Consider the following 16,915-nt stretch of genomic DNA (forward strand, 5'->3'; position numbering starts at 1 on the left):
CCACAAAATCCGGGCCTATGCAACAAAATATTTCAACAGTCTAGATACTACAAAACCCTCTATTGGTGATCCTACAAAGAAGATCAAAGCCTCGATCATCAGAACACACAACACAGCATGGCATTAATTATTTTAAGCAAAGTAGGTCTCGCTGCTTTTTTTTTTTAAAAAGAGGGGATAGTGAGAAGGCAAGAAAACTAGTTAAAAACCATTAATACCAGATATAGAAGAAAACTGCACACTGTACCACAAACTGGGCTTGGTTAGGCCAGACAAAAGCAATGCATTTCAACTCGCGTAACAAAATTTAACTTTATAATGAATTGCACTAATGCTTTGGTTGTTGCTAGTCTCCTGTTCTTCCAACCACCGCCCATCACCCAGCTAGGCAAAATGGGAGATTAGCCCAATCACGAGAGTTTTTAGTAGTCACATTTTTTGATGATTTAAATAGCTAATCATTTGCTTATAAGAACATAAGAAATAAGAGCTGGATTAGGCCATTTGGCCCTTCGAGCCTGCTCTGCCATTCAACAAGATCATGGCTGATCATCTATCTCAACTCCACCTTCCTGCACTATCCTTTAATTCCCCAAAATTTATCGACCTCGGTCTTAAATATACTCAACAACTGAGCATCTACAGCTCTTTGAGGTAGAGAATTCCAAAGAGTCACAACCTTTTGAGTGAAGAAATTTCTCCTCATCTCAGTCCGAAATGGCTGACCCTTTATTCTGAGACTGTGATCCCCCGTTCTGGTTTCCCCAGCCAAGGGAAACATTTTCTCAACACTAGCCTTGTTAAGCCCCTTAAGAATTTTATATGTTTCAATTAGATCACCTCTCATTCTTCTAAATTCCAGGGAATATAGGCCTGGTCAACTCAATACTGATTACACAGAAAAGCTCATCAGAGGTACATCAATGAATAAAACTGAAACTGCTGGATGGTAAAGGTCAGCAATACAGACAAAGTCACCTCTGAGGAGCAATCGCTTACTATATAACTTGAAAATGTATGGGATAGTGGACTTAAATTTAGCCTAAAAGAGTAAACTTCTCCACCTAATTTATGGAGCATGTACTTTGATTTGAGTGGACAGCACTGGTGCTGACATCAATAATGAAGAAGTATTTCCTCACAACTTGCAGTGGAGTAGCAGAAAGAACAAATTAACTATTTTGACAGGTGGGGGGGGGGGGGGGGGGGGAAGAGATACAATCAAACAAGTATAAGGCTTGTGTAAGATCAAACATTTTTTAGCATGACACTTCAAGATAAGTGCTATTCACCCCAACACCATTGATATAATGACCCCATTATGATTATTCAAAGAGGATTAAGAGAATCGCATGCTTCATTTTTGATTTCTGTTTGTTAATTTAGAACACATCATCACTCAACAGGAATAGTTTGGATAAAAATGAAATTTATTTAGTTTCAGTTCCATGTACATCCACCTCATCTCTGGCCTAAGATGATGAGCATGACCATGTACCATAGGAGGCAAGAGTTACTCCATTTGTCATTAATTTAAAAATGTCTGCCTTTTTAATTTGGTAAATTGCACAAGATAGAATCACAAATATTGGTGATTTGTGCCATGCTAACTTAGGCTCTTTAAATAATTATATATGCCTGCACTCTGCACCTACCTAACTTTGTGTGTGTAGTCAATATGGAGGACCAAACTATCCACGCCTAAACATTTTAATTTTTAGTTCATTATGACCTCTCTGGAATTCAAAAGTCTGGATTTTCCTTTGCCGTCAGAGAAAGGTCAGGGCAGGACCTGATCTCTGACTTTGCCATGACCCCAACCCTTCTTTCAGGGTCAAGCTCATTAAAAATATAGGACAGGCACATGGAAGGATCTCTGTCCGCTGCCATCAGCAAAGAAAACTTAGCGGCACTGCAGATAAGTATTGGGATTTTTGCTAGGACAATCCAATATTTAAAAAAAAGGACTGTAGTGTTCTTGAACAAGCCTTTGGTAAGGCTGCATCTAGAATACAGTGTCGACTTTTGGTTCGTTTCACATGGTGGGCAATATAAAGTTCCTGGAAAAGGTTCAGAGGAGAGCCACTAAATTAACTCCTAGTTTAAAAGCCCCAAGTTATCACAACAGGTTTAAAGAGTTGCGTCTTTTTTAAATATAAGATTTCGGAGGGTGGGGGATTTGATTGAGCGATTTAAAATAATGGAGACTAGACTGTGGTCCTGTGGATACAATATTTGAATTAGATAAGTTAGGGAGGACCATGGGATATGGGGTATAAGATATGCAAGCATAGAATTAAGGTAGATGTCAGGAGGTTTTCTTTAAGAAGAAGGTCATTGGTCTTTGGAATAAGTTGTGAGCTCGTACAGCAAGTGTGGTTTCACTGCCAACTCTCAAAAATAAACCGGACAAGTTTCTGGTTGAAGCTGAAAAGGTAAAAGGATGTTGGGTGATGTGCCTCATGGTCACTGTGGTCTCCTGGAACTTGTTATGATCACCTTTGGGGTTGAGAGGGGAATTTCCAAGAGTTGTCTCCTTCCCCTGAATTGCCCTATTTAAAAAAAAAATGTTTTCTGCCTCATCCAGGGGATTATTCATAATTAGAACTATACCATCACAAATGCTGCAATACTCCTTGAACATATTCTGGAGTTCGAATATTCTGGCTCCTAATTATGAGCACTTTTACCCGATATCCATGCTACATCAGAAGTTACATGCAAAAGTGAAAGCACTATATGAACATTTATACTGATGGGTTTAAAACATCTTACAGATGCTTGGTACACTCTATAAATGTCTTGAGCAATGCAAGGTGTCATTCAGAATTGAAAGGCTTATATCTGACACATTGGAACACATTACAAATCTTATCGTTTGGATCAGCTGTTCTCGATTCTGTTAGAGATTGCTCTCCCAGATAACATTATTCGGCTTGCAAAGCAAGCCATTGATTTATCAATGACTGCTACAAATCTCCTTCATATTCACCCGACAGCAACCACATTTGAATGATAAAACCTCCACTAGTTTCTCCCTGCATTCCACACCAACTATGAGTCGATGGAAAGCACTGGATTTGTGGTGTAATCTAACATTATTACTTTTTTCCTTGATGTGATGCAATTTTAAGTAAATGTACAGTAAAAGGTACATTTGCACTATGCAAAACTTAAATCAAAGCATTTATTTCACAAAGGGCATCAAAGCAGTAGTTTGGGAATTTGGAAGGAGAAAACACCTCACTCCCTGATGATACCTTACCCGTTTCATAGTTCAATCCATTTAGCCCATCTTAGACACTACACAAATGACTTGCATTGTTTTTAGCGTGAAAACTCACAACCCAAGTTCCAGTAGGGTACGAAGGTCCAGATCATAGACAAAACTGCAGTACTGCAACTTCTATGGTGCCGGACCCTAAGAGTACCTTTTGACAATGTTTCGTCAATTGTTCTGGACTTTAAAAAAATATTTAAAAATAACAACCAACAGCACCCATAGCACAAAAATGTTTTCACATTCCAAGCCCGTTTGTTCTCTTATGAATAACTGCACACAAGTAGAGGCAACAGAGCCCACATTCAAACCTGGGAAATCATCAAAAGCCCACACGTGGCTATCAGTGTCTTCCGAAATCATTATTTTGCGATGAAAACCTGTTATTCAAAGTGAAACAGATTTTCAACATTCATCTCAGCAGCTGAATGTTTAGGATTTGTTAAAGCTGAATATATCCAATAACTAACAGAGTATAAAGGAAAAAATACAAATCATGCAAAGTTTACCTAGTAGGTTGGTGCATGAAATCATGAGTAGAGCAAGCCATTTGTTGCTCAAGTCCACTCAAATCAGTATTTTCATTGCATCTTGAATCTTTTATGCAAAAATTGAGAGAATTGGTTGCCAAACTGTACCACACATGGCAAGTGTGGAAATATGCAGGAGCTAGGTAATTACCAAATTCTCAACGTTGTCTTTCAATTATATCACTTGAAATGGCGCATTCTCAGTATGTACATAATTAGGCATTCTGCATTACTAATACAGTATAAAAAGTAGTTCTTCACTTTGTACCTAGCTGAAGCCTATTTTATAGAACAAAAGTACATGACATATCATGAACACATTTCTTTCATTTAACAAAGTTGTGAAACACTTTCAATCCCTACTAACAAAGCTTTAGGAAGACTTCTCAAATATAGTTTCATGTTATTGGAAAATATGTACAAAAAAGGATTTTATTTTGGCTCATGAAAGACAAAAATAGATACAAAATACATTAGCAATTGGGTTATTGCAACTTATGTTTAATTGAATGGATTAAGCCATTTGATTTAACAACTTACCAAAAAGACTTTAAATGGTGACAAAAAAAAAATGAATCTGTAGAAATCATAAATAAAAACCAGACAGAAGGTGGTCAACATCGAAGTTACATTTATTTTGCAAACAATTTCAGACAATGGGAAATATGATAGATGTTGGATATATACATTTTCAGGTGTGTGATAAGGTGCCAAATAAGAGACTTATGAAAAATAATGCACATGTCTTAAAGGGAATGTAAGCACATGGATCCAGGATTGGTTGGGGACAGAAAACAGCAGGAGCAAGCAGTTGCTTTGTGGATTGGCAGGATGTGGGTAGTGGCATGGCCCAGGTATCTGTGCTGCAACTTTTCTTATTTCCATTTGTGTAAATGATTTGGACATGGGCACAAGAGGAATGACACTGAATTTATGACATTATAACATAAGAACATAAGAAATAGGAGCAGGAGTAGGCCATACGGCCCCTCAAGCCTGCTCCGCTATTTAATCCGATCATGACTCAGGTCCACTTCGCTGTCCGCTCCCCATAACCCCTTATTGGTTAAGAATTAGAGAGCTTTTCAAACTGAGAAAAATGTGAGATTGCAGGAGTACAGACAAATTAACAGAGTGGACAAATGCAGTTCAATGCAGAGAAGTAGGTTGTAGTATATTTTGGGAAAAAGAACAATGAAAGGAAGTAGATCTTAAATGGTAATGCTCTTAACAGAGCGATCCAGGGATGTAGATCTTTAAGGTAGAAAAGGTCATTAAAAAAGTAAATGAGACTCTGGGTTTTATACAAAGGGACATAGAATATAAAAGAAAGAAAGTGATGCTAAATTTGTACAAAAATTTAGTTGAGCCAGAGTATGAGCACTGCATATAGTTCTGGGTGGTAAGGGAGGCAGGTCTAAAGATTAAAGTTAAAAGGTTTTCAAACTTAAGTTTTAGGAGGATTAATAGAAGATTGTTTCTAATGGTTGGCAATCGGTAAAAAGGAGACATAGACTCAGGATAATCACTCCAAGGGGGCAATCTAGATACTAATGGGTGGAAATCACTTGACAAATCTTTAATTACCAAGAAGATAGGCAATATAGTCTGACTCCAGGTTTCCAAGACATTTGGCTGGAATTTGCTCGAGCAGCGCATCTCACGGCCCGATTAGTTAAGACTTTTTCCTGTACCCTTCCGATCAAACATTTTTTGGCCTACAAATTGCTCGAAGTGTGAGCTGATAAAGATGTAGTGAGGGCAACAAGGCATCTGGGATCTTGGTGAAATCTGGGACCAACAGTGTATCTCCTTAACCAATGAGATTTTAGATTGAGAAATAAACAAACGTTGGTCTGGAGGCTATCAAATGGCTTTGATTGACAGCGGGTCCGGATCCCGCCTCCATGTGAGTTTCTCAGCTGTCAGATCTGCGTTTGGATAGCAGACCTGACAGCAAGCGGCGGGACAGGTAATTATTAAAAGGGACTTAAACGCTAGTTAAGAGGCTTAAAAGCAGGCACTTACAATTTTACTAACCTTTTGATGGGTTTGCCGTCCCTCGGGTTTCATGCCAGGAAAGTAAAGTCGGGTTATCAGTGACTCTATTGTTTTGGCTAGTTGACAGCTGCAGAAGTGGTATAAAGGCCACCATTTCACAGCTGTTCACTTTCCAATATCAGAAGCTGAAGCCTTCAGGTTTTGGAAAATACTTTTGAGCTGTATGCGCTTTGGAAATGTTTGCAGTGAACTCTCTATTCACTGTCACCTCCTTGGAGCAACCCCTCTCACTATTGACAGGACACTTCTGTCATCTCAATCTCACCCGTCATTTATTTCAGCAGCATCGGAGCCCTTGGAAAAAAATCTCACCTTGGTCCTTAGAATCCCACCACGATCATCCCCAACACCAACATCACTACACACATAACATGATGGAGGGAATTATGAGAGAGCCTGCGTGCAGCCGTGCATCTTTGTGCAGTAGCTCAATGCAGCAAAAGACTGACAAATGAACTGTCAAAAAAAAGTTAGGCATGGTCCCTTTAAGGAAACCAGCTGATGTCACGTCATCAGAGGACGTCATCAGACCCGCTTCCAGTTAATTGGCCGGGAAACCCACTGGGAGGGCTCAACAAGCCCTAGCCACAGAAGATTGAAGGGAGAGGGCGCACTGCACTTCGGCGTGGGTTTCCCACGCTGCACCAATGCCGCCCACATCAAACTCGCCTCTGCTGGCGAAATTCCAGCCTTAGAGTGGGTGAATGCAATGTCAAATCAGGTACAGAAAGAAAGAGAGGGAAAGAAAATTCGATTGAGAGAAAAAGACAAAGAGAAAGTAAGAACTTTTCTTTTAAAATTACATTTTTAAAATATCCAACAATTCACAACCTGAAGAAATGAGACTCCACATTGTTAAAAGGATACTTACGCTATTAATGACTAGATTAAACTTTCTGTGGCAAGTTTAATGGGCAAATGTAGCAACTTCATGAAACTCAAGGGATAGTTAAAGGCGATATGCCGATTTTGCAAAGTTAACAGTGGAGCGGTGCATATAGTCCAACAACTTGTGGCAAATCACAAGGTATCTTTTCCTTGCCACACGTTGCTGGCCGATTTGCACATGAATAATGCATGTGTTTTTCTGGCAGTGAAATTTCAGAAAGGAAGCAAGTTTTTCACAAGCAACTACCAATCCGGTTTGATGGTTATTGACCAAAGCATTACACGATTATCTAGCATGTTCATATTTTTAAAAAAATTATTGCAAATAGCTCATACCATTTGGTGAAAACATTACTTGACATTTACGATGCTATTGGGTTTTTCAGTAAGTGCTTAATATATAGACCAATGGGGAATCAATGATAAAATGAATGCTCTCCTAGTAATAAAAAATTCAAACGCAGATTGTAAAAAAGGAAAAAAAGATTTACCCTCTTATTACTGGCAATTTTACAATTTAGCTTATCTTTTGCAAATAAATTACAATGTGCTAAGCCAATACTTTGACAGTAAACTTGTCACACTGACATGCACAGTTTTAGTCCTTTGGTCCTAAAGTACAGAGAAGAGAGTTTACTCCAGCTCAGGCAGTACCTTCCCGTCACATACCACAAGAAGTTGGCTCTTCTTTCACTTAATTACAAGCAGAGGACCCTAACCTCCACACGATAAACTCAATATACCAAATCATCCTGGGAACCCCAGATTTCCTCTTCGAAAATTCAGCAAAGATGCACTTAAGTATTGATACAGTCATCACCAGCTGAATGCTGGAGTAATGTGAAGCACAGCCAAAGTAATATATTATAATAATTTATCCAGGATGCCAATATATTTTATCTTTCAGATGCTTCATGGAAAATACACTAATCAGCTAAAAACATTTTGCACAGTCCTAGTTTCACCTTCAGACTTCAAAAGAAGCAGTCGTTGTGGGCACTTAATTAATAAATGAAATTTCATATGCAACTGATTTTGCTCACCTACACGTTTGGCTTTGAAACTAGCAGCTTTTGGAGGATTTTTTGTCTAAGTCTACTAACTACTGTAAAGGCAGCAAGTGAACTAATATTTAATGCACTGGTGCATCCATGCCGTTTTATATGATGCAGCTCTGACTAAGCCAATGTTTACCTCTTGATTTCCGCCTGCACTTATGTCTGGGTTTTCCTGAAGTAAAAAGCTGGTTGAGGACTAGACACAGGAGACAAATTAGAGAAGAGAATAGTGATCATAAGTTTAAAAAATAGAAAGGCAAAAGGAAGAGAAAGGACACATTTGTACTTATCTTTGGATACTATATGGAAAAGAAAAGCTGTGTGTTGGTCACAGCCATGTAATGTGAATAGTAGTTTAAAGCATTTAGAATAATTACTAGAACCATGGGACTATAGCCTTCAAGTAACCATTAGCTGTCTTTAATAAAGAAGCTAGTAGGTGCATTATCCCATGCAGAAAAGACACTTTCATAAAGGCGTCATTTTGCATGCTGACAATTCAGGATTTGCACATCTTTTAGAATAAATAAAATAAATGAAGTTAAATGTTCACCTGCTTATTTAAAGCATCTAAATGCCTTTTTCTCTCCTCCCTTCACTGCCATAACTAGTTTGCAGTACTTGAAAGGATATGCAACATTCCTACACAGGGTTTCTATATCTTTTTGCTGGCTGCTAAGGATATCTAGAGGTAGAGCCCTTTATTCTACTAATGAATGACATCAGAGGTGGTGTAGGTCTGATTTATCTCAAGAATGTTTTGCTGGTATTTTACAATTCTGGTGAAGTGATGGTTGAGCAGAGCAAGGGGTCTTTACTTGCACAAAAAGATGTCACTGTGGGAATTTGGTCAGTGGGGGAGTTAGAGTCAGGTTATGTATTTATAGTCACCTGTCTAAAGTTTACTTTGGTCTTGTTTTGTTTTACCTTTCTTGCTGGAAGTTCAGAAGGCGACTATTGGTGAAAGGATTTCTAAGAAACAGTTTGGGTGACTCATCTACATTTCTTCTGGCAGGAATGTGGTAACCCTGGAAAGGCAATGGGTCCCAAGGAAACACTGCAGAGTTTATCTGTCATAAGTCGAGAGAAGCGGGCTACACGAGAGGTGACAGTTGTGAGATTAGTTCAGGTGGTGAAAGACCTGAAGTTGTTTTTGTTAAAAAAAGATGTAAGAGGCTTCTCTGCTGAAGACTAACACCTGCACTTCTTCGACTGCAGTCTACGGAGATAAGTTTTTACATGGTTGAGGTCAGCACACCTACACCACCGATGAGGGAGCAAGGGCCTAGAATGGGGGCGGGGGGGGGAAAAAGAGTGAGAAAGGACATATCAAAAAAAACGACTAAAAAGAGGGAGGAAGAAAGGGAGGGAGGAGGCAGAGAGAGAGCACACTTTTATCTATATAGCGCTTTGCCGAACCCAAGGACATCTCAAATTGCTTCACAGCCAATGAAGTACTTTTTAAAATATTTGTTCCGGGATGTGGGCGTCGTTGGCAAGGCCAGCATTTATTGCCCATCCCCAATTACCCTGGAGAAGGTTGTGGTGAGCCGCCTTCTTGAACCGCTGCAGTCCTTAGGGTGAAGGTACTCCCAGTGCTGTTAGGGAGAGTTTTCCAGGATTTTGACCCAGCGACAATGAAGGGACGACGATATATTTGTAAGTGTAATCACTGTTGTAACGTAGTGCAACATGGCAGCCAATTTACGGCAAATAGCATTGAGAAAAATGACCAGATAATCTGTTTTAGTAATGTTGGCATCACCCTAGGCACCGCATTTTGACATGGCAGTCTAGTCAACCCTGCAAAATCCTCCTCACGAAGATCTGGGGACTTGTGCCAAACTTAGGAGAGCTGTCCCATAGGCTAGTCAAGCAACAGTGTGACATAGTCATACTCTCAGAATCAGACCTGTCAACAACCCAAACACTTCCATCACCATCCCTGGGCATGTCCTGTTCCACCGGCAGGGTAGACCCATCAGAAGTGGGGGCACAGTGGTACACAGTTGGGACAGTGTGGCTCTGGGAGTCCTCAACATTGACTCCAGGCCCCATGAAGTCTCATGGCATCAGGTCAAACATGGGCAAGGAAACCACCTGCTGATTGCCATCTACCGCCATCCCTCAGCTGATGAATCCTCCATGCTGAACAAGACTTAGAAGAAGCACTGAGGGTAGCAAGGGCACAGAATGCACTCTGGGTAGGGGACATCAATATCCATCACCAAGAATGGCTAGACAGCACCACTGTTGACCGAGTTGGCAGAGTCCTGAAGGACATAGCTGCCAGACTGGGCCTGCGGCAGATGGTAAGAGAAAGAACTCGAGAGAAAAACCTACTTGACCTTGTCCTCACCAATCTACTTGTCCATGACAGTATTGGTAGGAATGACCACCGCATGGCCCTTGTGGAGACAAAGTCCTGTCTTCACAATGAGGATACCCTCCATCATGTTGTGTGGTACTACCACGGTGCTAAATGGGATAGATTCAGAACAGATCTAGCAGCTCAAAACTGGGCATCCATGAGGCACTGTGGGCCATCAACAGCAGCAGAATTGTATACCACCACAATCTGTAACCTCAAGGCCCAGCATATCCCTCATTCTATCATTACTATCAAGCCAGTGGACCAACCCTGGTTCAATGAGGAGTGTAGAAGAGCATGCCGGGAGCAGCACCAGGTGGAACTAAAACTGAGATGCCACCTGATGAAGCTACAGCACAGGACTACATGCATGCTAAATAGCAGAAACAATATGCTATACACAAAGCTAAGCAATACCACAATCAACGAATCAGATTAAAGCTGTGACACATCCAGTCGTGAATGATGGTGGACAATTAAACAACTAATGGGAAGAGGGGGGTCCATCGACATCCCCATCCTCAATGATGGCAGAGCCCAGCACGTGAGTGCAAAAGACAAAACTGAAGCTTTTGCAACCATCTTCAGCAAAAAGTGCCGAGTGGATGATCCATCCCTGCCTCTTCCGGAGGCCCCATCACAGAAGTGAGTCTTCAGCCAATTTGATTCACTCCTTGTGATATCAAGAAACGGCTGAGTGCACTGCATACAGCAAAGGCAATGGGCCTCGACAACATCTCTGCTGTAGTGCTGGGGACTTGTGCTCCAGAACTAGCTGCGCCTCTAACCAAGTTGTTCCAGCACAGCTACAACACTGGCATCTACCTGACAAAGTGGAAAATAGACCAGGTATGGCATGTCCACAAAAAGCAGGACAAATAATTACCGCCACATCAGCCTACTCTCAATCATGAAAGTGATGGAAGGTGTCGGCTGCTCTTCAATGTTCAGTTTGGGTTTCACCAGGACTACTCGGCTCCAGATCTCATTACAGCCTTAGTCCAAACATGGACAGAGGAGCTGAATTCTAGAGATGAGGTGAGAGTGACTGCCCTTGACATCAGGGCAGCATTTGACTTTGTGGCATCAAGGAGCCTTAGTAAAATTGAAGACAATGGGAATCAGCGGGAAAACTCTACACTGGCTGGAGTCATACCTAGCACAAAGGAAGACGGTTGTGGTGGTTGCTGGCCAATTATCTCAGCCCAGGGACACCACTGCAGGAGTTCTTCAGGGCAGTATCCTCAGCCCAACCATCTTCAGCTGCTTCAATGACATTCCAGGTCAGAGGTGGGGATGTTCTGCTGACAATTGCATAGCATTCAGTTTCATTTGCAACTCCTCAGATAATAAAGTAGTCCTTGCTCACCTGCAGCAAGATCTGGACAACATTCAGGCTTGGGTTGGTAAGTGGCAAGTCACATTTGCACCACACAAGTGACAGCCAATGACCATCTCCAACAAGAGAGAGTCTAGTCATCTGCCCTTGACACTCAATGGGATTACCATCACTGAATCCCCCACCTGCAACATCCGGGGGGGGGGGGGGGAAAGGGAGGGTCACAACTGACAAGAAACTTAAAAACTGTGGCTACAAGAACAAGTCAGAGACTGGGTATTCTGGGGCGAATGTCTCACCTCCCGACTCCCCAAAGCCTTTCCATCATCTAAAAAGCACAAGTCAGGAGAGTAATGGAATACTCTCCACTTTTCTGGATAAATGCAGCTCCAACACTCAAGAAGCTCGACATCATCCAGGACAAAGCAGCCCATTTGATTGGCACCCCATCCAACACCTTAAACAATCACACCCTCGGCGCATTGTGGTTGCAGTGTGTACCATCTACAAATTGCACTGCAGCAACTGGCAAGGCTTCTTCGACATAACTGCCCAAACTCTTGACCTCTACAACCTAGAAGGACAAGGGACCACCACCACCTGCAAGTTTCCTTCCAAGTCACACACCATCCTGACTTGGAAATATATCGCCGTTCCTTCATCAGCGCTGGGTTAAAATCCTGGAACTCACCACCAGCTTCTCAAGGGCAATTAAGGATGGTCAATAAATGCTGGCCTTGCAAACGAGCCCCACATCCAAATACATTTTTCAAAAAAATCCACCTGAGAAGGACCCATCCAAAAGATGGCACCTCTAATAGTGCAGCACTCCCTCAGTACTGCCACGATAGTGGTAGATTATGTGGTTAGGTCTCTGGAGTAGGGCTTGAACACACAATGTAGTGAGTACTTTCTTCACATCATGGTACAAATTGCCAAACTAAATGAATTTACTGACAGAGCATCAGAATTCTGCATCCCCACCAGTTACATTGGGTTGAAATAACTTTTTTGTGGCTTTTCCCACTACATTGTGCAACTTGCTTGAAAGCATGATTTATTAATGGGCTATTATGACTATCAAAAAAATCTTTCTTGAATCAGACTCATCGAATGCATAGAAATCAGAATGCATAGAAGTCATTTTTGCTGCCTTGCTATCAGAAACTCGTGTGAAAGGTCAACTGGTAATGACTTATTATGGTTGTAAGTTTCATATGGTTTGGCTTGTATCAGGAATACATAATTAACGCATACACCTATATATTCTACAGACTGGAACAATCACACTCCTACCTGTAGCTTGGGGCACATACGGCACAGACAGTCTGTCTACACTGTAGCCACTGCCAGCCAGCACATCTGCAATCTTGTTTTGCAAGAAAAGATAGCTTTTGTCTTGTGTCTCCAGGGACTTGGGCAATCTATTAATAGATAGAAAACATAACACTATGCATGTTATATAAAGAACTGCTAAAAGCTCCCTTAATTTAATGTTGTTAAAATAGGCTTATAAACAATAGAAACAAAAAAAAAAATCAATCCATCAAATATGCAAAATCAATAATGCGATCTGGCTTTATTCCCATTGAATTCAAATTTAAAACTGCAAAGCTGCATCAATACATCATTACAAGATTCATATTCAGAATACCATGAAAAATAGGGTAGTAATATAATTTGGTTTCTTTGAAAGATAGAGTTCTCACATAAGATATTAGTCTCACCGCTCTACTGGCTAATACTTACATCATACCGTACACCACCACCATCTGGTGATGAGCTGTGAATCATCATACAATATACATACAGTGGAACAATGGAACCTACATTTAAAAAGCACCTAATCACATCTCAAATGTTTCACATATAATCATTTTGAAATGCAGTAAGTATTGCATAGGCAGTCTTTTTTTTTTACATACAGCAAAATGTCACAAACAGCAGAGATTAATGCCCAAGTATTTTTTTGTGTAGATTGAGACTGGACACCGCCAGAACATACGCCTCAATCACCGGAAATCTGCCAATCTGGTGAGTGACACTACCGTCATACAGCTCCAGTACTGCATTGGTGTGGTCAAGTCCTGCAGCGCAAGTTGCACCAACAGAGCACATTTGAACTCTGATTGGGAATCAGGGGGCAGAAGCAGGCAGTGAATTGTCCGACCACCCCACCAGAGCTCGAGGCCTAGAAATTTTAACTCCTGGGCCTCGATTACATGCCTGGACACCAACTCCCGCCTGAAGCCGGCAGGCATGTGTCAAAATTGGTGTGGGGGCCATGCTGCCACTGGTGACCCACAGAAATAGGGGAGACCAAAAGTATCTTTGTAGGGCCAAAGATTGGGCCAGTACTCCTGCTCCTCCAGGCCCAAAAAGATCTTTTAAAATACGTAGGCCTCCCATAGTCTGGTCTTTCCTGCTTTTTCTGCAGGCCAGAGGTCATGTGGACCGCAGTCAGGTCTGCAGTTAAAATGGTATGCACATCCTGATGATTTTACCTGCATGCAACACTGGCATTTAGATTAAGTTGACACTCCTCTGGGGCAGAGGGACCTTTCCTATGCCTGAAGACAGGCAAGTAGAAATGGTGGGGGGAGGTACAGGAATGAACCCTGCGAGCACCCCCACCCACCCACCCCACCATCTTGCAGTCAGTCATCATCCATCAACTGAATGGACAACAGCAAAAGAGATATCAGAACCTTTAATGAGATTACTGTCTACCTAAATCATAGGTATGAAAATAACCACTCTAAGCTTTCCGATATTTAAGCTTGGGCTGAAGGATTAAAGTTGTGTAAACAGCAAAATAAATAAACGTTGGTGGAATTTAAGCGCAATTTATACAAAATAATTCCTGAAATCAATCAAGTTGATAAAAATTGATCTCAAGATGGTAAATTGAAATGTGGCAACCTCACTATTGCCAAGAGCAATGAATTACGATAACTAGTGCGAACGTGTTGTTTGAGTAATGATTTGCAAATCCTGGCACTGACATTTGAATTAAATTTGAATTTTGCATGAAGCTATATGGACAACTAAGTAGAATCAACAGTTTGCTTGTGATCAAAATGTTCAAAAGCATAAATCACATCTATAAATTATAATAGACAGCCTTAAATTTAAAATTCAGTAACTTAGGTAAACCCAGCCGTCTAAGACAATGAATATCGTTGGTTCGGAACAGCGAGACGTTCAGCTATAAATAATCTAAGAATCAAGCTTCCATTTTTGCAGTTAATGCTATTCCTGTTCACCAGAAAATTCTGAAAATATTTCCAAATTAGAAGGCATTCATAGAAATAACTAGATTATATCTCCAAGAGAATGCAAGAGTACAGCAGGCTATCCATTGCCACTGCATTTTGCAAAGGAAAAAAGAAAAAGAGGGGGTGAAAAAATCTTGCCCCATTTGAGGATTTGTAGTTAATGTGCTGGATTCCTCTATCTCCATCAACAACTTGCATTTATATGGAACCTTTACTGTAGTAGAACATCCTAAGGCGTTTCACAGGAGTGTTATCAAACAAAATGTAACACCGAGCCACACAAGGAGTATTAGGTCAGATGATCAGAAGCTTGGTCAAAGAGCTTAGGGCCTAGGTAGCTTAAGGCACAGCCACCAAGCAATTAAAAATAGGGGATTCGTAAAATGCCAGAATTGGAGGAGCACAGATCTCTTAGAGGGTTGTAGGGCTGGAGGAGTTTACAGAGATAGGGAGAGGCAAGGGAATGAAGGAAATTGAAAACGAAGATGAACATTTTTAAATATTCACTCATAGGCAGTTCCTCGGAATCGAGGAAGACTTGCTTCCACTCCTAAAGTGAGTCCTTTGGTGGCTGAACAGTCCAATGCGAGAGCCACAGACCCTGTCACAGGTGGGACAGACATTCGTTGGGGGAAGGAGGGAGTGTCCCTGATTTACCACACGCTCCTTCCGCTGCCTGCGCCTGACCTCTTCACGCTCGCGCCGTTGAGATTCGAAGAGCTCAACGCCCTCCCGGATGTACTTTCTCCACCTAGGGCAGTCTTCGGCCAGGGACTCCCAGGTGTCAGTGGTGATGTCGCACTTTACCAGGGAGGCTTTGAGGGTGTCCTTGTAACGTTTCCGCTGTCCATCTTTGGCTCGTTTGCCGTGAAGGAGCGCCGCAAAGAGCAATTGCTTGGGGAGCCTCGTGTCTGGCATGGTGAACTATGTGGCCTGCCTAGCGAAGCTGATCGAGTGTGGTCAGTGCTTCAAGGCTGGGGATGTTAGCCTGGGCGAGGACAATGATGTTGGTGCGCCAGTCCTCCCAGGGGATTTGTAGGATCTTGCGGAGACATCGTTGGTGATATATCTCCAGTGACTTGAGGTGTCTTCTGTACATCGTCCATGCCTCTGATCCATACAGGAGGGCGGGTATTACTACAGCCCTGTAGACCATGAGCTTGGTGGTAGATTTGAGGGCCTGGTCTTCAAACACTTTTCCTCAGGCGGCCAAAGGCTGCAGTGGCACAATGGAGGCGATGTTGATAAAAGGCTCCCAAGGTATGGGAAGTGGTCCACGTTGTTGAGGGCCATGCCATGAATCTTAATGACTGGGGGGGGCAGTGCTATGCGACGAGGACAGGCTGGTGGAGGGCCTTTGTCTTACGGATGTTAAGCGTAAGGCTCATGCTTTCATATGCCTCGGTGAATACATTGACTATATCCTGGAGTTCGGCGGCGTGTCAGAATGTCAGCGGCGTCGTCCGCGTACTGCAGCTCAACGACAGAGGTTGGGATGATCTTGGACCTGGCCTGGAGGCAGCGAAGGTTAAACAGCTTCCCACTGGTTCTGTAGTTTAGTTTCACTCCAGCGGGTAGCTTGTTGACTGTGAGGTGGAGCATGGCATTGAGGAAGATTGAGAAGAGGGTTGGAGCGATGATGCAGCCCTGTTTGACCCCGGTCCGGACATGGATTGGGTCTGTAATGGAACCGTTGGTAAGGATCACGACCTGCATGTTGTCGTGGAGCAGGCGAAGGATGTTGACAAACTTTTGGGGGCATCCAAAACAGAGGAGGACGCTCCATAAGCCCTCATGGTTGACAGTGTCAAAGGCCTTTGTAAGATCGAAAAAGGCTATGTATAAGGGCTGGCGCTGCTCCCTGAATTTTTCCTGCAGCTGTTGCGCTGCAAAGATCATGTCCGTTGTGCCCTGTTGGGGATGAAATCCGCACTGTGATTCCGAGAGGAGCTCCTCGGCCACAGGAAGACGACGGTTGAGGAGAACTCTAGCCACAGCCTTCCCAGTGGCTGATAGCAGGAAGATTCCTCTGTAGTTGCCGCAGTCGGACTTGTCCCCCTTTTTAAAGATGGTCACAATCACTGCATCTCCGAGATCTCCCGGCATGCTC

At 42.3% G+C, this 16,915-nt stretch overlaps 1 protein-coding gene across 6 annotated transcripts in view; it reads right to left on the minus strand.

The window, feature by feature from the left end:
- The window catches only part of efr3a (EFR3 homolog A (S. cerevisiae)), a 328,887-nt gene that overhangs the window by 34,654 nt on the left and 277,318 nt on the right, over positions 1–16,915 (minus strand). For all 6 annotated transcript variants that reach the window (XM_070892800.1, XM_070892793.1, XM_070892785.1 and 3 more), the window contains one exon: positions 12,824–12,951. In XM_070892800.1, coding sequence (XP_070748901.1) covers positions 12,824–12,951 — 128 coding nt within the window. The remainder of the gene's footprint in view (positions 1–12,823; positions 12,952–16,915) is intronic.

The sequence above is a fragment of the Pristiophorus japonicus genome, chromosome 1, assembly GCF_044704955.1.
Source record: "Pristiophorus japonicus isolate sPriJap1 chromosome 1, sPriJap1.hap1, whole genome shotgun sequence".
Classification (NCBI taxonomy): domain Eukaryota; kingdom Metazoa; phylum Chordata; class Chondrichthyes; family Pristiophoridae; genus Pristiophorus; species Pristiophorus japonicus.